Source organism: Trachurus japonicus, chromosome 8 (assembly GCF_045865225.1).
Source record: "Trachurus japonicus isolate A0001 chromosome 8, Traja_1.0".
Lineage (NCBI taxonomy): Eukaryota > Metazoa > Chordata > Actinopteri > Carangiformes > Carangidae > Trachurus > Trachurus japonicus.
In genome coordinates, this window is record NC_140914.1 from 9,974,761 (window position 1) to 9,993,962 (window position 19,202).

Below are 19,202 nucleotides of genomic sequence, written 5' to 3' on the forward strand. Positions count from 1 at the left end.
CAGATCATTATTGCTTCAGTCGATACATCATATTGCCACAATAAGTCCAGCATGGCTGAAACATATCCAAACAGGGCAGCAGGATGAATGCACTGCTAAAAGTGAATCAAAAACATACCTAATGACAAATACCAGGAGAAACATTTTTAATAAATGTGGTTAACAGAGGCCGGCCTCTGTCTGGAATGTGCTAAATGTTGCCCGTCAACCCCCGGCTGCTCCAAACACTTGTGTGTGATCAGCTCTGCTCTCCAGACAGCCAATGCCAGAATTTCAGCGATGCCCTAACAGACCTAATCTTCCCTGATCCCAGAAAATGAGGCTTGCCGTGTCGGGACCGTAAGCCCCCTAAGCTGTCGTCCTTAGCATTCATTGCTTTTTAATGGACAGTCTGAAGGATCACAATTGAAACCGTTTAAAAGTGACACAATACAGCTATACATAGACAGTTTGAAATACAAAATGGACATACTTGACTTTTCCAAAGTGGCGTTGAAACCATCTCCAAATATAGGAGAAGGAGCAGCGATGAAAAAGGCTCAACCATCGCGTATAAAAAGCTGTCAAAGTCTAGTTAGGGTGAGTGATGTGTGTGGTGTACTGTTGAACAATTAACCAACAGCACAGAGTGGGGAGTCTTACCTAAAGGCTCTGAAACACTTGTTGAACCTTGTGGGGAATCGAACATCTTTTGGCTGTTCTGACGCACTCAGGTACGTACGATGGCACGTTACACTGTACTATTTTGTTTTAAACTCTGTCCAACATCCGGTACATTGGTTTTTTCTCATGCAGCTGGACAAAATGAGTGACGCTGAGATGGAAATATTTGGGGTGGCGGCCCCGTACCTCAGGAAATCAGAGCGGGAGAGGATCGCGGCCCAGAATATGCCGTTCGATGCTAAAACTGCCGTCTTTGTGCCCGACCCGAAGCAAGAGTACGTCAAGGGAAAAGTCAAAAGCCAAGACGGCACCAAGATCACTGTGGAGACTGAGGATGGAAAGGTGGGTGTCGATAATAACATTTTAACTACAGTTGTAAAGCAGTCAGAGTTTTTTTTTAGCAGAATTAAAGCGAACAACCCCATATCACACGTTTCTGTGAGTCACTGGAACTTTTGAATCCACATCTCAGGTTGTCTCGGTGCACCTGGACGACATTCGGCCCATGAACCCTCCTAAATTTGACAAGATTGAGGACATGGCCCTGCTGACGCATCTGCACGAACCAGCTGTGCTGTTCAACCTCAAGGAGCGATACGCTGCTTGGATGATCTATGTAAGAACAATGTTATATCAATAAGTAGAAATTCTGTTTCCCTAAGGACAGATTCGTTCTTGTGTATAATTATATTTTGTTTAATAATTTGTATTCTTTTATCTCCTAGACCTACTCTGGACTCTTCTGTGTGACTGTGAACCCCTACAAGCAGCTTCCAGTCTACAACCCAGAGGTGGTGGCTGGGTACCGGGGGAAGAAACGCCAGGAGGCCCCCCCACATATCTTCTCCATCTCTGACAACGCATATCAATACATGCTCACAGGTGTGACATGATGGATTAATGTGTTTTTTTTCCCCATAATACATGCTGACATTTCTGTTTTAAAGATTTAAGAGAGTTTGTTACAAAAAAAAATAGACTAATAACAAAATGACTAATAATAACATGACTAAAAGGATAAATGGCCTCTAATATAACTGAACTAATTAAAATGTATTAAAATATCAAAGTTAAATGCTGTGATTAATGAAGATTTAAACTTCAAATGGAGATGAATCATCGCGTCCACTCAATTTCTTTCCTCTCCACAGATCGTGAGAACCAGTCAATCCTGATCACGTAAGTACAACATCCCTCTTTTCATGTGCTTTCATTGCTTTATTTACCGTCATGCATTTAAGTATTGTATTTCTGTCAGTGGAGAATCTGGTGCCGGGAAGACGGTCAATACAAAACGGGTCATCCAGTATTTTGCAACAATTGCATCATTTGGAGACTCGAGCAAGAAAGAGCAACCAGCTGGAAAAATGCAGGTTCAGTAACTTTGTCTTCTCATTTAACAACAACAACAACAACAACAACAACTACTGGTTGTAGAAAACTTTGCAAATTAGTTTTATTATTGTTAATTTTCTCCTACAGGGAACTCTGGAGGATCAAATCATCCAGGCTAACCCTCTGCTCGAAGCTTTTGGCAATGCCAAGACTGTGAGAAATGACAACTCCTCTCGATTTGTGAGTTCAAACTTAAACCATAAGGAAGCCAAAAACACATATAATAAAAAATCATTATATTCTTAACCCTGTTATCATCTGTCATTATATGGAAACAAACCTTTTATGGTGATGATATCAGATAACAAACTTTAGATTTTCAGATAGTATGCAATTTATCTGTTATATATACTGTACTGTAACTCAGACGCCAAACTTAAATAACAATCTAGTAACTATTCCAGGGAAAATTCATCCGCATCCACTTTGGAACAAAGGGGAAACTGGCATCAGCCGACATTGAAACTTGTAAGTTTAACTTATATTATCCGGCTGCACAGCTGTTTCATTATTTATTTTATGCCTGATATTGTTGATGTTGATGTTTATATTTGTACTCAGACCTTTTGGAGAAATCCAGGGTGACATTTCAGCTGCTGGCAGAGAGGAGCTATCACATCTTCTATCAGATCTTGTCAAACAAGAAGCCTGAATTAATTGGTGAATATACTATTAATTTGATGTGAATTTAATGAGCCCTGAACAATTATCAGAATGCTAACGCTGTAATTAAATCTGCATCGACGCATTTACTGCAGCTGCTGATCCTGCACAGAAATTATCAATATTGTCTGTGCGTCTTTTCAGAGATGCTGCTGATAACCACCAATCCATACGACTATCCCTTCATCAGCCAGGGTGAAATCACTGTGCTGAGCATCAACGACACAGAGGAGCTGATGGCCACGGATGTGAGTGAATGTTACATGCAGAAATATTCAATCAGGACTCTTTATTTTGGGTTGAAGAGAGACCGTATGTTGGTTTAGGATGATTTTTTAAATATATTAATATGTGTCTTCTTGACAAAACCTAAAATTGCATTATTCAGATTTTTTGGGAAGCATATGAAATATTCAAATTGAGATTTTATTTTTGTGTAAATTTTCACACCAAAAATATCTGGGAAAATATCACAATAAACGACCACAATGAACCCAAACTGTACATTTGTACATTAGCACAGTATTATACAAGTACATCATAACATACAGTAGATAAAGACACAAAGGATGGACTTTTATACCTTCACAGTATTGATGTAGACCTGCTTGATAATTATCTACCTTTATACAGTATGAGACCTTTCAAAATAGCATAAAACAATAACAGGATTGACTTTATATCATCAAAACTTTATTTAACAGAGAGTTGATTAATGATAATATTGCATAGCTGGCAGCAGTCTGACACCGACTGTATTACTCGCAATTATAGTTCAGCATGCTGTATGTGTCTGTACTGTACCACAGAGTGCCATCGACATCTTGGGCTTCAACATGGAGGAAAAGATTGGTATCTACAAGCTGACCGGAGCTGTGATGCACAACGGGAACATGAAGTTCAAGCAGAAGCAGCGAGAGGAGCAGGCGGAGCCTGACGGCACCGAGGGTGACGCCTCTCAGATGTTTCACTAAACTTAAAGAATTCAAAATAAGGCGTCAGTGTCATAGTTTTATGTTTGTAGCATGTGCTTTATGATTTGACCTGTACCTCCACAGTGGCAGACAAAGTCGCCTACCTCATGGGTCTGAACTCTGCTGACTTGCTGAAAGCTCTGTGTTACCCTCGAGTTAAGGTGGGGAACGAGTACGTAACCAAAGGGCAGACTCCTCAGCAGGTACTGTGTGTTTCAGCGTCTGAAAACATCTTCGTTATGTTCAGTCTGATCAGAAATCCAATGTAAAGATCATTTTTGACTTCAGGTGAACAACGCCATGGGTGCTCTGTCTAAGGCCGTGTATGAGAAACTGTTCCTGTGGATGGTCCAGAGGATCAACCAGCAGCTGGACACCAAACTGCCGAGACAGCATTTTATCGGTGTCCTGGATATCGCAGGGTTTGAGATATTCGAGGTAACCGGGATTCATGCTCATGTGAAATCAAATAAACATTTCTGAAACTGTCTGTATTTAAGTTCTTGTATCTTGTGGTTGTTGAATTCAGATGAACAGCCTGGAGCAGCTGTGCATCAACTTCACCAATGAGAAGCTGCAACAGTTTTTCAACCACCACATGTTTGTGCTGGAGCAAGAAGAATACAAGAAGGAAGGGATTGAGTGGGAGTTCATTGACTTCGGCATGGACTTGGCAGCCTGCATCGAGCTCATTGAGAAGGTGCGTTCTCCTAAATATAAACCCAAATATTGATATCAACAGTAGATGTGCTCCAACGCTAAACATCTTTCCGTCCCGCAGCCGATGGGTATTTTCTCCATCCTGGAGGAGGAGTGCATGTTTCCAAAGGCGACAGACAGCTCCTTCAAGAACAAGCTGTACGACCAACACCTGGGGAAGAACAGCATCTTTCAGAAGCCAAAACCCTCCAAAGGAAAGGCCGAGGCCCATTTCTCTCTGATGCACTACGCCGGCACCGTGGACTACAACATCAGCGGCTGGCTGGAGAAGAACAAAGACCCGCTGAACGACACTGTGGTGCAGCTTTACCAAAAAGCTTCCCTCAAACTTCTCTCTCATCTTTTCGCCACGTACGCATCAGCTGACGGTCAGTTCGCTTTTAGCGGCAGATATACCAAAGGTTGCAGTGAGAATCTGCTGTATTGTGTTGGTTACAGTCCTTCTCTTCTGCTTCTGTAGCTGATGGAAGTAAAAAAAGTGCCAAGAAGAAAGGATCTTCTTTCCAGACGGTTTCTGCACTTTTCAGGGTAAATGATCAATAATAAGGCCATAATAGAAAGAATTACATTGATTATATGCAGTTTTGCTGGCCATGGTATTAATGCTTGGACCTAGTGGACACAGACCAGCAGGACTTTGGTAATTCTGAAGTCATAAACTAAATAATTTTGACCAAATTTTGGGGATTTGCATTTTCAAACATCCACTATGTGCACCTTTAAATTATTGAATGTAAAAAATACATGTACAGACAATTGAGATTTGCTGGGAATGGGGAAAACAGCCAGTCTGCCTCCCGACGTAGGATCGGCATTCATACCATTTTGTTTTTGTACTGAGAATAATGGTATAATGTGTTTGGTTTGTTATTTGGTAATTCTGTTACCCTCAGATAGAGTCAGGCTAGCTTTAACCCCATTTCTAGTCTTAATGCTAAGATGAAGTAACTCCTACATATTCATCATACTAATCTTATATCATCTTCTCATCTGACACTTCGCAAAATGTCACAACCTGTTGTTTCTCTGCAGGAAAACCTGAACAAACTGATGGCCAACCTCCGCTCCACTCATCCACACTTTGTAAGATGCATCATCCCAAATGAGACCAAGATACCAGGTAAAAACCACAAAGAAACAACAACAACAACAGAAGAAGACCACGATTAGTCTTCGATGTGACGATGTTAACCTGCTCTGTCCACGAAGGGTCGATGGATCACCACCTGGTCCTGCACCAGCTGCGGTGCAACGGGGTGCTGGAGGGCATCAGGATCTGCAGGAAGGGATTCCCCAGCAGGATCCTGTACGGAGACTTCAGGCAGAGGTAACACAGCTCGGTTTTGTGACCGCTGAACAAACAGAAGAGCTCACTACAGCTGTCTGAAGATGAACCTCCTGATGTCTCTCTGTGTGTGTGTGACAGGTACAGGATCCTGAACGCCAGTGCGATCCCCGAGGGCCAGTTTATTGACAGCAAGAAGGCTTCAGAGAAACTGCTCTCCTCCATTGATGTGGACCACGCTCAGTATAGATTCGGATACACAAAGGTACTTTACAGAAACATCTGAGGTGATGTTTTACTTTACAAATCCAGTTTTCTCCAGCTTCTTCCCAAGAAACTTTCCTCAAAATGTCCTCAAAGTTTGCTCAAACGTTTAGCTGTTAATTACTGTAATATCTCTGAGATAGGAAAAGATGGATATGAACTGAAAAGAGTTTAATTTTGTCTTTCAAACTGATGACGATCAACAAATAAAACACAATCAATGTGATGAAATACCACAGAGTCAGCTGTTAGACTTAGAAACATCACTCTTCCTAATGTCCACAGACCAAAGCTGTGAAATAAAGTCACTTAGTGCGGCAATTTGTCTCTCCAAACCTCAATTAAGAAGTTTTGTTAAGTCTTGGTTGGACACAGACATCTTTCTATGAATGATTCTTATAATAAAGCCCCATTTTCTTAATTTCCACATTTATAATGTGTATCAAATTGAGTCTGTCGTTCTTGGAAATCGCCTTGTAATTAACAGCTAAATGACTGATAATGTTTTAGGAAAGTTTCCAGGAAATTAGCTGGAAAACACACGACCTGTGAAATAAAATGTGGTCATATTCTTAAATGGGGGAACAGTTATTTGAATGATGGGGTCTTCAGAGTTATCACACAGCACCAGCCTTCTCCAACATGGTCCAACTACTTGATGATGATATTACTATAATATTACAAACTGCATTGTTCCATGGTGTGACATTCAGTCATTCATTCATTTAAGAGCCCAATAAAGTCCGGAGATTATCCTCCATAAATCTGCTGCTAAACCACCTGAAAGAACTGCATGGATCAGTCTGACCTTCAGTACAGCTGAACTTTGGTACAGACTATACCGCAGTGTCTATTTCAGTCTAAAATAATCTATAAAATGTAACGTAGTGTTCAATATGAAATTCAGTTGCACTGAAATTTGCACGACATGCAGGTGTTTTTCAAAGCCGGTCTCCTGGGTCTCCTGGAGGAAATGAGGGACGAACGTCTGACTGTGCTGATGACGCGAATCCAGGCGGTGGCGCGAGGTTACGTCACGAGGCTGAGGCTGAAGGAGATGACGAAGAAAAGGTTTCTGAAAGAACTCATTTAACTCTGAATTGAATGTTGATAAATGTATGTGAAAGGAAACAGGGAACTGGAGGAGAAATATTTATGTGAATGAGGCAGATTTTAGAGCTTTTCTTTTGTTGTCTTGATCATGTCTTGATGAGTGGGAGGAATCAACAGGAGAGGCAGTGAAAGTTGTAAAGTTATAGGTTTTTGAACAGGTTCTTTGTCGTTTTCCTTCTTTTACTGTACAGAGAGTCCATTTTCGTCATTCAGTACAACATACGCTCCTTCATGAATGTGAAGAACTGGCCTTGGATGAGGCTTTTCTTCAAGATAAAGCCTCTGTTACGAAGCGCAGAGGCCGAGAAAGAGATGCAGACGATGAAGGAGGAGTTCGCCCGACTCAAAGAGGAGTTTGCAAAGTCGGAGTCCAGGAGGAAGGAGCTGGAGGAGAAGATGGTGATGCTCGTCCAGGAGAAGAACGACCTTTACCTGCAAATCCAAGCAGTATGTAAACACCCAACCCCCAAACACAACAAGTGCTCTGTGTTTATATCGATTTGGTTTTCTCAGATAAAGACATCCAGAGGGAGAGAAACAATTTTTTCTTTTTCTTTTTGCAATTCAGAAACCAGAAGATCAATAATGAGGCAAGATAAGAGTAAATGTCACTGATGCCTGCAGAGAAAATTCATTTAAATTAAAAAACAAAATCTAAACACAAACAGAGCAGACACAACACAGCTTTAAAGTTTACCCTCCCTCTTCAGACTTTCTTCCTTCAGGATATGTAAAAATATATCAAATGGGCATAAATACATAATTTTAAAAACGTGTATAGATGTGTTCAGTAGCTCAAACAAAACAAGTTGATACGTTGAATTGAAAAACTAACTTTATATTTTCAAAAATCAGGAAAAATGGGGGGAAAAAGTGTAAAAGTTTAAAATAATGAATAAATAAATAACAAATACAGAGTGAAGAAGTCCCTTTCATAAAAATACATAATGAAATCTGTAATATAGAATAATAATGTTCTTGGAAGATGAAAAAAACAAGTAGAAGAACTATAGTTTAATCCTGAATAACCTACTTTCACTGCTCTGTTGTGTCCCTGCACTTTAGGAGAGGGAGAACTTGTGCGACGCCGAGGAGCGGTGCGAAGGTTTGATAAAGAGCAAGATCCACCTGGAGGCCAAAGTGAAGGAGTTCTCTGAGAGGATGGAGGAGGAGGAGGAGATCAATGCAGAGATCACCGCCAAGAAGAGGAAGCTGGAGGACGAGTGTTCGGAGCTCAAGAGAGACATAGACGACCTGGAGCTCACCATCGCCAAGGTGGAGAAGGAGAAGTACGCCACCGAGAACAAGGTGCAGCGCGTTTTGTCTCTCTTCAACAGGGTTTGGTTTTGGATAAATAAACATAAGGCAAACGTGAACGTCAACATACTTCTGTCCTCAGGTTAAGAATTTGGTGGAGGAGCTCACGACTCTGGAGGAAAATCTTCTGAAGTCCTCAAAGGAGATCAAAGCTCTGCAGGAGGTTCACCAGCAGACTCTAGACGACCTGCAGGCTGAGGAGGACAAAGTCAACTCTCTAATGAAGATAAAGATCAAGTTGGAGCAACAGGTTGATGATGTAAGCGCAGAAAGAAAAAGTCATTAGTCAAGAATTGATGAAAGATTTGCATGGTTTGGTTTCCTTGGTTTTTCCTGACTGACGTGAGCGTCTCTTGCAGCTGGAGGGCTCTCTGGAGCAGGAGAAGAAGGTGCGAGCAGACCTGGAACGATCCAGAAGAAAACTGGAGGGCGATCTGAAGCTGTCCCAGGAAACCATCATGGACCTGGAGAATGAACGACAGCAGATGGAAGAAAGACTGAAAAAGTATTTTGTCAATTTTTTTTTCATATTTTGGACCATAACATGTGTCAGAAACACAAATGATAATGATGATAATTTAATGACTGATTGTTCCCTCACTCACTCCAAATCATAGTTTAGATATGACTTCAACATCTGGAACAACTCTAACACACACACACACACACACAGGAGATCACAGCCCAGATGTGCAACTGTGTGGGCCAGACTGTGGTTGAGAACCCAGGCGTATTGGGCAAGATGTTTAGTTTTGCTGTGTGGGCATTATCACTGTGAACTGCAATGACTGAAAAGCATAGAAAGAGAAACAAAGAGGAGCAAGTTGTTTAAGTTTAAGTTTAATGTATTTATATCGCACCTTAAAAGCAAAGAGCATTTGCACCAAAGTGCTTCACGGTCAACAAGTCACATAGGCATAAACCAACATCAATACAATGCAACAACATCATACACTTCAGTTAATCAAAAGAAGAGATAGAGAAGAGAAGTTGTGTTGTGTGTTGTATGTTGTGTGCACTTATACCGATGACTCAACTCTTTACAGAAAAGACTTTGAGATCAGCAGCCTGCAGTGCAAAATTGATGATGAGCAAGCCCTCGGCACTCAGCTACAAAAGAAGATTAAAGAGCTTCAGGTATAATTTACAACAAGAGAGCTGCAGAGTTTCAACTCCTCTTCTGTTCTGTGTGTTAAGAGCCCCGTAGTGAATGTCATTTCCCCGCAGGCTCGCACCGAGGAGCTGGAGGAGGAAATCGAGGCCGAGCGCTCGGCCCGGGCCAAAGTGGAGAAGCAGAGGTCGGATCTGTCCAGGGAGCTGGAGGAGATCAGCGAGAGGCTGGAGGAGGCCGGAGGAGCCACGGCCGCTCAGGCCGAGCTGAACAAGAAGCGCGATGCCGAGTTCCAGAGGCTGCGTCGGGATCTGGAGGAGTCCACGCTGCAGCACGAGTCCATCGCCGCCACTTTACGCAAGAAGCAGGCGGACAGCGTCGCCGAGATGAGCGAACAGATGGAAAATCTCCAAAGGGTGAAACAGAAACTGGAGAAAGAGAAGAGCGAGCTGAAGATGGAGGTCGACGACATGGCGAGCAGCGTGGAGAGCGTCCTGAAGAGCAAGGTGAAATAAAAAACTCTGCTGGGAGGGTATTTATGTTTCGTTTTGTTTATTCCACAATCACCTGATGCTAAACCAGTGCTCCATATCTCAGGCTAATCTGGAGAAACTGTGCAGGAGCCTCGAAGATCAAATTACCGAGTACAAGACCAAAGCAGAAGAAGCCCAGCGGTCTCTGAGTGACTACACCACGCTCAGTGCTCGTCTGCAAACAGAAAATGGTATAAAAAAAACAATGCAAAACGACTGTTAAGATGTGTAGAAAAGTCAGCTCACGTCTTCTGTTTCCTGAACAGGTGAACTCACACGTCTGCTGGAGGAGAGGGAGGTCACTCTGTCCCAGCTGAGCAGAGGCAAATCTGTGGGGAGTCAACAAATCGAAGAACTGAAGAGACTCTTAGATGAAGAAGTCAAGGTCTGTAACATCATATTGCAAGATGGCCAAAGAAATTGAATGAAATGATGAAAATATGTAACTATTAGGAAAATTTAAACATTTAGATGATGTTTTAAAACTTTAATGAGCCACCGTGGAGCTGGAATAAACCATTTTATTGTGTTTGCTGTTCTCAGGCTAAAAACGCTCTGGCTCACGGTTTGCAGTCGTCTCGTCACGACTGCGAGCTGCTCCGAGAGCAGTATGAGGAGGAGCAGGAGGCCAAAGCTGAGCTGCAGCGCTGCCTCTCCAAGGCCAACAGCGACGTGGCTCAGTGGAGAACCAAATACGAGACGGACGCCATCCAGCGCACCGAAGAGCTGGAGGAGGCAAAGTATGAGCGGGGCTTTGTATTTTTCAAATTGGCGATTGATTTGTTTCTTATGCTTCAACAACACGACTGATCTGTGGTTTGAAGGAAGAAGCTGGCCGTGCGGCTGCAGGAGTCGGTGGAGATGACAGAAGCAGCGAATGTCAAATGTGCGTCCCTGGAGAAAACCAAGCAGAGGCTGCAGGCTGAGGTGGAGGATCTCATGGTCGAGCTGGAGAGGTCGAACGCAGCCAACGCCTGCCTGGACAAGAAGCAGAGGAACTTCGACAAGGTACTTCCTCTTCCTGTCTTTCCCCTTCTTGCCTCAGAAACAAACTGCACTGGTTACACATGCTCATATTCTCCTCCTCCGTCAGGTTCTGGCTGAATGGAAACAGAAACACGAGGAGGGTCAGTCGGACCTGGAAGTGTCCCAGAGAGAGTCCAGACTGCTCAGCACTGAACTATTCAAGCTGAAGAACTCGTACGAAGAAGCTCTGGATCATCTGGAGAACATGAAGAGAGAGAATAAAAATCTTCAACGTGAGAGCTCAGTTGGAAACAAATCATTTTTTGTCACGTATTTACGGTTATGTTTTATTTATTATAAACATCTTTATCTGTATATTTTACAGAGGAGATCACAGATATCACAGAGCAAGTCGGACAGTCTGCTAAAACCATCCATGAGCTGGAGAAAGCTGCAAAGCAAACAGAGCAGGAGAAGAGAGACACCCAGGCGGCTCTGGAGGAAGTAGAGGTTTGTATTATTTCATCAAACAATAAACTCATAATATCAACAAAGTGACCACAGCCTTAAAGGGATAGTTCAACATTTTTCACAATTTGGCCCATTGCCATAATCCCTATAGTTTTAGGAGTAGGTTTGTTACCTTTAATTATCGGTACAAGCTGTTTTTAGAACGGCGGAGCAGAGCTGCTCAGAGCTACACTACGGAGGCTAATGGGATTTCTCTTCTTCACCACGCTATGAGATAATAACAGAACGTTATGAGACACAGTTGTTTTCGAGATAAATTCATGCAAAAACACTAATGCGCGTGCCCTTCAGGGGCAGTTTTTCAGCAAGCAGTCTCTGCATTTACCTCGAAAACAACTCGTAACTTTCTGTGATAATCTCATAGTGTTCTGAATGTGCAGGTCACAACTTGTCCACCAGAGCGTTTTGGAGTTGTTGGATTGTGTATTTGATGAATTTGATGAGGGAAACTAAGAAATCCCATTAGCCTCCATAGCGTAGCTCTGAGCAGCTCGCGGCTCTTCTCCGCCATTCTAAAAATAGCTTGCACCAGCAATTAAAGGTAACGAACCTCCTCCTAAAACTATAAGGATTAATGGCAATTTTGCCAAAATGTTGAACTATCCCTTTAAGTGTTTATTTCTCTCCCTGTAGTCGTCTCTGGAACACGAGGAAGCCAAAATCCTGCACCTCCAGCTGGAGCTGAACCAGATCAAGTCGGAGGTGGACAGGAAGGTGGCGGAGAAGGACGAGGAGATCGACCACCTCAAGAGGACTCACCAGAGGACGGTGGACACCCTGCAGAGCACGCTGGACGCCGAGACGCGCAGCAGGAACGACGCCATCCGGGTGAAGAAGAAGATGGAGGGCGATCTGAACGAGATGGAGATCCAGCTGGGCCACGCCAACCGGCAGGCGGCCGAGGCCACCAAGCAGCAGAGGAACCTGCAGACTCAGCTCAAGGTTTGTGGAAGTGTCGAGGAGAAGAAGGAGAAGTGATGGTGGTGCTTTTATAAATCCTCACACGTGTCGCTTTCTCTCCCAGGACACCCAGGTCCATCTGGACGAGGCCCTCCACTGCCAGGAGGACCTGAAGGAGCAGCTGGCCATAGTGGAGCGACGCAACAACCTGATGATGGCAGAGAACGAGGAGATCAGAGAGGCACTGGAGCAATCGGAGAGAAGCCGCAAGCTGGCCGAGCAGGAGCTGATCGACGCCAGCGAGAGGATCCAGCTGCTGCACTCTCAGGTCAGGGAAAGGATGGGACGATAGGAGAGAGGACAAGTCAGAAAAGTCCGAAATAAGTGCCAGAAGTTATGATCAGACAGTTTAAGTTTATAAAATCCCTTAAATCTCTCTTAACTTTCCTACAAACATGAATGTCTTTAATGTCTGAAAATGTAAAACATTATCCCCACATACAAACCTCTACACCTCTTCTAAATGACATCTACATCAACTACTGAGCAAACTCAGAAAGAGACATTGCGACTTAATATGGGAGGAGTAAGATCCAGTGTTTTGAAAGACTCAAACTCAGGACATTATTGTCATTCTTTTAATTCTTCAAACTTTCTGAAAGACCCCGTGGAGAAACTTGGGTCTTGATCCCATTCTGTCTAACTCAGATACACGGTGAGAAAACACTCTGTCATGTTTATTCATGACATGAGGGATCTGTTTGGTGACCTAGTTCTTTCTAGACACACCTGGATATCTTAGATACAGTGCAGAGGAAATGTACTGCGACTCCCACATCCATTCACACACTCATGTACTGATAACCATTGACACTTTGACATGTGGGCTGGAGGAGCCTTTGATTGAACCATCGACCTTTTGATCGGTAAATGACCAGTTTTACCTTCTGAACTAAAGCTGGTGGACTGTGACTACTAATTAACACCACTGGTTTACACTCAGAAAGGCTTTGTAGAGTCGACACTTGCCCATCAATTAATTTGGATCAGTGGTTCCCAACCTTTTTTGGCTCGACCCCATTTTGACATCACAAATTTCTGGCGACCCCAGCGATCATGGATCAAGATGCGCCAGCTCAGATATTTTCATATGCTGAATTTTATTTGACCTCGATTTATATTCGAGAAAGTGAAAGTATAGAATACAGTTGTTTAAGATTGGGTGTGGTGTTTTTAATCATAATTTTATAGTAATTGGTTAAAAAAATATTTTTATCAGTAATTTTTATCAACTAGACATTTCAGGCGACCCCATTTGAATTCCAGGCGACCCCACGTGGGGTCCCAACCCCAAGGTTGAAAGACACTGATATAGACTCAGATGCATTTTATCTTACAACACAGGGGCAGATTATTTCACAATTTCAATTTAACAGTTGGGTTTTGTTTCCTAATTGCCATGTTAAATACACCTGACTACATAGTTTACATGTGATATGAGATCCATCTTAAACACTATAATTAATGTCTCTTGGGTACCAGCATACTGTATAACAACGGCACATGAGATTTGTTCTTTACGTTGAATTTTATCTGTAAGAAAATAATCAGAAACATATTTGAGCTTTGTATTAATCTTCTTCAACTTTAAATTAACATGTCATATCTAAATGTTATGTACGGATCAGAACACCAGCCTCCTCAACTCCAAGAAGAAGATGGACTCTGATTTAGCTCAGCTGCAGTCGGAGATGGAGGACACTGTCCAGGAGGCGAGGAACGCAGATGAGAAGGCCAAGAAAGCCATCATGGACGTAAGTTTTAAAATGAACAACAGGCAGGGCTGGGAAGTTTATGCAGATCAAATTAACGTTCCCTGTTTGTGTGCAGGCTGCTATGATGGCGGAGGAGCTGAAGAAAGAGCAGGACACCAGCGCTCACCTGGAGAGGATGAAGAAGAACCTGGAGGTGACAGTGAAAGACCTGCAGCAGCGTCTGGATGAGGCCGAGCAGATAGCGCTGAAGGGAGGGAAGAAGGAGCTGCAGAAGCTGGAAAACAGAGTAGGAATCAACACGGGAAAAGATTTCAGTCGAGTCAAAGACGAATGAAAAGTGATTTTTCAACTAAATATATATTTTTTTTAGGTTCGAGATCTGGAAAATGAACTTGAGGCTGAGCAGAAACGCAGCGGCGAGGCCATGAAAGGTGTGAGGAAGTATGAGAGAAAAATCAAAGAGCTCACTTATCAGGTAACCGGTGTATGATCCCGTTATATAACTGTGCATTTTGTAAAGTTGTGTTCACTGAATACAAATTATGCAAAGTGAGACGTGAGTGTAAAAATCTTGAACATTTTATTTTAGGGTGAGGAGGAGAAGAAAAACGTGGCCCGACTCCAGGATCTGGTCAACAAACTGCAGCTGAAAGTGAAAGCATATAAGAGGCAGTGTGAGGAGGCGGTGAGTAAAAATACCTGAATACTGTGTGAACCGTTGGCATGATGTGTAGAAAAAAGAAAAAAAAAGTCTTCTATATTGTTTCCTGTGACGTGCAGGAGGAACAAACCAGCATCCACTTGGCTAAATTTCGGAAGGTGCAGCATGAGCTGGAGGAAGCTGAGGAGCGAGCTGATATCGCTGAGTCCCAGCTGAATAAATTACGGGCCAAGAGCCGAGATGTTGTTGGAAAAGGGGAATAGAAAAAAAAATAACACACTCCATTAGATACTGTTGTAGCTGTCTGATGAAAACCATGTATCTCCTAAATGTCACTTTCATCCAGCAGGGAGGAAATGATGTTTACAGGTCGAGCATCTGTTCATACTTTGGTCCCTTTGTCAGCTAGTCTTGACGAATTTGTTGCAAATATTTACTCAAGGATTAGATTTTGATGGAAAAAAGGGTCAAGGTCACAAAACATGGTTTCTTGAATGTGATAGCTCATGAACCTGAAGGGCATTTCTTCAAATTTGGTACAAACATCCACTTGGAGTCTGAGATTAAAAAAAAAAAAAAAAAATTGGACATCCATAGGTGGTCAAAGGTTAAAGGTCATGTTATTGATTAATTAATTCTGTTAATTTGTAAAAATCAGAATAGCTAAATATGGAAATACATGGTTTTCTTTGGACAGCATTAAAGATTTGGACAAAAGAGTTTCATATTCATATATTATCACATTATGTTGTTTGATAATGGGATGGCAATGAAATAAAACATAGTAAAGAGAAGTAATAAACAAAACAAACACAAAGGTAAAGTATCAGAAATCATGATGTGTTCACCTAAACAGAATCACAGTATCATGTTGTGACACTCAATTTATAAATGTGGAGTCCTGTAGAGTTCAACTCAGCCTGTGAAGAGACTTGTTTTATTGTCTGTGGACATGTTCAAAGATCCTGGTTATAAACTGGGAGGGAGGAGTCGGTAAAGATCTGAGGAAAAGGTGACTAAGTTACAGGAAATGCAGGAAGTTGTGTTTTTCAGAATCACCTCCTTCATAAAGTCATTAATTTAGCTGTCTCTCATATAATATACAAAAAGGAAAAACAAAAAAGAGCTCATTAGTGGGGAGGAATTTGGGCCGATCTCAAGTTTTCTAACTAATTTATATAATGAATAATTCATGATTGTGTTGAACGATCGCAGTGGGAGTTTTAATCCCTCCATTTCTCCTGATCTAAAATCTTGTTTTATGTCTGAATTAAAGAGGAAACCTGCTTTACAGAGGTTTTATAGGCTACTCTCTGACCTAACACTGATCTGTTATAAAGACACACAAACCAACACATGAAAGCAGCTTGCAAACCATGATAAATGATAAAAACCAATCATGCAATCAATTATGTTACAGGGTTTATTTATTTAGAAAGAGCTGCACATATACAGTATGACAAGATAGATTTAGTAGTGTCTTTTATCATTCACTGCGTCACTGGAAATGCAAATTTTTTGCTTAGATATTATTTTTCTAATGTTTTGGCCTTTTCTTTATAGTAGAGGCAGGATTTTCTAACAGCAGAGAGACAATCATGGACATTTATTTCACATTTGATGAGTTTAAACTAAAGATTTTAAAATGAAATCAGAGGAATATCTCGCATATAAACGGGGTCTGGTCGCCGTTCTGTGTGGTTAATCCTGGGATCAGTGTGGACCGAGCTAAGTAAACACTGATGGCTCAACATGTTCCAGGAATAGTGTCAACGCTGCAGTTCCTCATCCACTGACCTGAACTAAAATTGCATTCTCATGAGCACAAAGAAAAATTGCATTTGGTGAAAGTCTGTAACTGAATCACGGTGAAATCTGACTGAACTCCGTATTTAATGATTAATCTCTCACTGATTCTCCCTGCAGTGCAAACACATTTTAATCCTAAACAGGACCCAGACTTCAATTAGTGGTGTAAAAAAAAACAATAAAAAACCCTCAATTTCTTCCTTGTTAGTCTGATACAAATCCTTCAGAGGCTGAGATGGATAAGAAATGACTCACCACTCTTATTACCTGCAGTAGAAATTGATCGCCAAAAGATGGAGACACTCTATTCACATTCAACATTATTCATTGGCTGTTGTTTACTCCTTGCTACCAATAAAGACCATAACAACTGATGTTATTTCCCACAGGAGGCTGTTTTTATTCGCTCACCCACATTCACATCCTGAATCTGTCAAGTTTATTTATTTTGTCTTCTAAGAACAAGGATACCTGCACAAAATGTGTCTGAGGTAATGCTACACCAGCTGTGAGACATGCATTTTTTATATAAAAGTTGAAATGCCAAAGTGGGAGTATAAGAAATACATATAGTAAGTGTTGTGCAACAAAAGTGTGTTTTTATCACTTACAAGTTGATATAAGAGATTTTTTATAATCTAGTTCTGAATATGAAGCCAGATTTCAATATTTATTATGCAGGTTTTAACTAGCATTTATGCTCCGTCATGAAATAAGAGCATAATATTATCTCTTGAAGACAGTTTATAAGTACAGTATTTGAATAAATGCTCCCAGATGTGCAATCTGATAATAAAAAGACCACAAAAAGAAAAAGCACAGTATAAAAAGGAAGTCCCCACAGATAAAATGAGGAAAAATGAATGCATTAAAACCAGCATCGTTACATTGCTACTGCTTTAACTATAATCTGCAGGACACAGCTGATAATGAAAATCTGCTCGTTAACAGTGCAGTCACTCACCAGTTCATCTGTAAAAATCACATTATCATCGGTTCACAGCCACAGCTGAAAACCAAGGACATGAGATAATGACCTGAAAAAAAACAGCAAAATGAAAAAAACAAAAAAACACAGGAGGCTGCAGCTGAAGAGCCTGCAGGTTAAAATGGACCTCATGAAAATCCACTTTTTTCCCGTCCTGTCAGCGATGCAGTGATCAGCAGCAGCTGGTATGTTCATGACATTTGTAGAAAATCCCCATGAAGCAGGGTTAGAGTTACTGTGGTGCTTGTTTGACTTTGAACAAGTTGGGGTTATGCAAGCACTGAAGGTAACCTCCAAGAAGGGAGTCAGAGTAGAGAGGAGGAGGAGGAGGAGGAGGAGGACCTGAGGAGCGACAGGTCGATGTTTGCACAAACAGAAACAGGACACTAAGTGGACAGACAGGGCCCGACACTGTCCACCAGCTCAGCTCGTCAGTGCTTTCAGTCAGGTTGTAGTGTTTGGCACATAACACCTCACTGAGCAAATAAGACTTGATACAGACACTGAAAAAAAGAGCCTACAGGTGTAAACCAAAAAAAAAGTTAAATCTGACATTTGGAAAATGAGAAACAAGAAAAAAAGAACACAGTGACATATTTGGACAAAACTGAGTTTGGAAAGTTTATTTAAAACTATTTGACATCTGTTTTTTATCATGTTTATAATATATAGAGAAATATAGTATAGTAGAAAAAGGAAAACAAAGGTATAGCCAGCCTCCAATCAAGCTAGTTAAGTGAATTAGCTGAACCTAATTCAACTGTTTCTTATAAATGTAAAAGTAAATTTAAATGCTCCAACATCTTAGTAAAGGGGTTTTCATATATTTTAACATCAGCTAAATCAATTGATGATTAAAATCAATGAAAAAACTAATAGGCTGCCAGACATGTACCCTGGCTAAATGCTAGAGCCAAGTTAGCAGTGTAGCCTGTTGCCGGTGATTAGCATGTGTTTAATTTACAGTAGCCTACCTTTAAATCACTGAATATTTATGAATAAAAAAGCTCAGGAAAAAGTGCTCTCTAATTTGGCATCAAATTCTCCTCTGTATCCTCAATGCATCTGCCACACAGTGTTTCATTTCATAATTTACACTTATAGACATAGGCCTATTTAATGTTTTGTGAACTTATTGTGTGGGATAGAGTCTCTAGACCATTCAAAAGTCATTGGACTACATGGAAAAAGCCCAAAACAAGCTGTTTTACTTAAGTTAATAGAAAACTGAACTTGTGGAAATATAGTTTTCCATGACTATTATAAATGGTCCAGTTTTAATCAACTCGTACATTAATATAAAAGAGCATGTCCATCATGTCCTCCTTGTCACAGAGCCTATAAACACACAGTCTGCCTTACGACTGGACTGGATATCAAGAGATGATGGGATGTATTTTCACGATGACAACCTGCCGTTCACACTTGCTTCCGTGTGCTGCTCCTCCTAATATGATGAGAGCTCAGGTTACAGACAGACACTTGTATGCTTATTCTAAATGTGGCACCAAGTGGTCACCATGTGTTTCCACAT

The 19,202-nt window shown here is 41.5% G+C and overlaps 1 protein-coding gene across 1 annotated transcript; it reads left to right on the forward strand.

Moving 5' to 3' along the window:
• Positions 1-798: 798 nt before the first annotated feature.
• Positions 799-15,287, forward strand: LOC146982615 (myosin heavy chain, skeletal muscle, adult-like). The gene is made up of 38 exons (XM_085783665.1): positions 799-1,005; positions 1,136-1,279; positions 1,389-1,545; positions 1,815-1,842; positions 1,922-2,036; positions 2,146-2,238; positions 2,463-2,526; positions 2,620-2,718; positions 2,866-2,969; positions 3,531-3,669; positions 3,780-3,898; positions 3,984-4,133; positions 4,225-4,395; positions 4,477-4,783; positions 4,876-4,943; positions 5,448-5,535; positions 5,625-5,742; positions 5,842-5,965; positions 6,899-7,035; positions 7,269-7,524; positions 8,143-8,385; positions 8,477-8,653; positions 8,754-8,899; positions 9,441-9,531; positions 9,622-10,011; positions 10,103-10,229; positions 10,305-10,423; positions 10,582-10,778; positions 10,863-11,046; positions 11,132-11,297; positions 11,390-11,514; positions 12,169-12,477; positions 12,560-12,763; positions 14,124-14,249; positions 14,326-14,496; positions 14,581-14,685; positions 14,800-14,895; positions 14,991-15,287. The coding sequence occupies exons 1-38, from the start codon at positions 805-807 to the stop codon at positions 15,132-15,134; spliced, it is 5,802 nt and encodes a 1,933-aa protein (XP_085639791.1). The 5' UTR covers positions 799-804; the 3' UTR covers positions 15,135-15,287.
• The last annotated feature ends 3,915 nt before the right edge of the window (positions 15,288-19,202 follow it).

Coding starts and splice junctions, on each gene's coding strand:
- LOC146982615 (XM_085783665.1), top strand. CDS start 805: ATGAGTGACGCTGAGATGGAAATATTTGGGGTGGCGGCCCCGTACCTC. Junction 1,006..1,135: donor TGGAGACTGAGGATGGAAAG/GTGGGTGTCGAT, acceptor TCCACATCTCAG/GTTGTCTCGGTGCACCTGGA. Junction 4,134..4,224: donor CAGGGTTTGAGATATTCGAG/GTAACCGGGATT, acceptor TGTTGAATTCAG/ATGAACAGCCTGGAGCAGCT.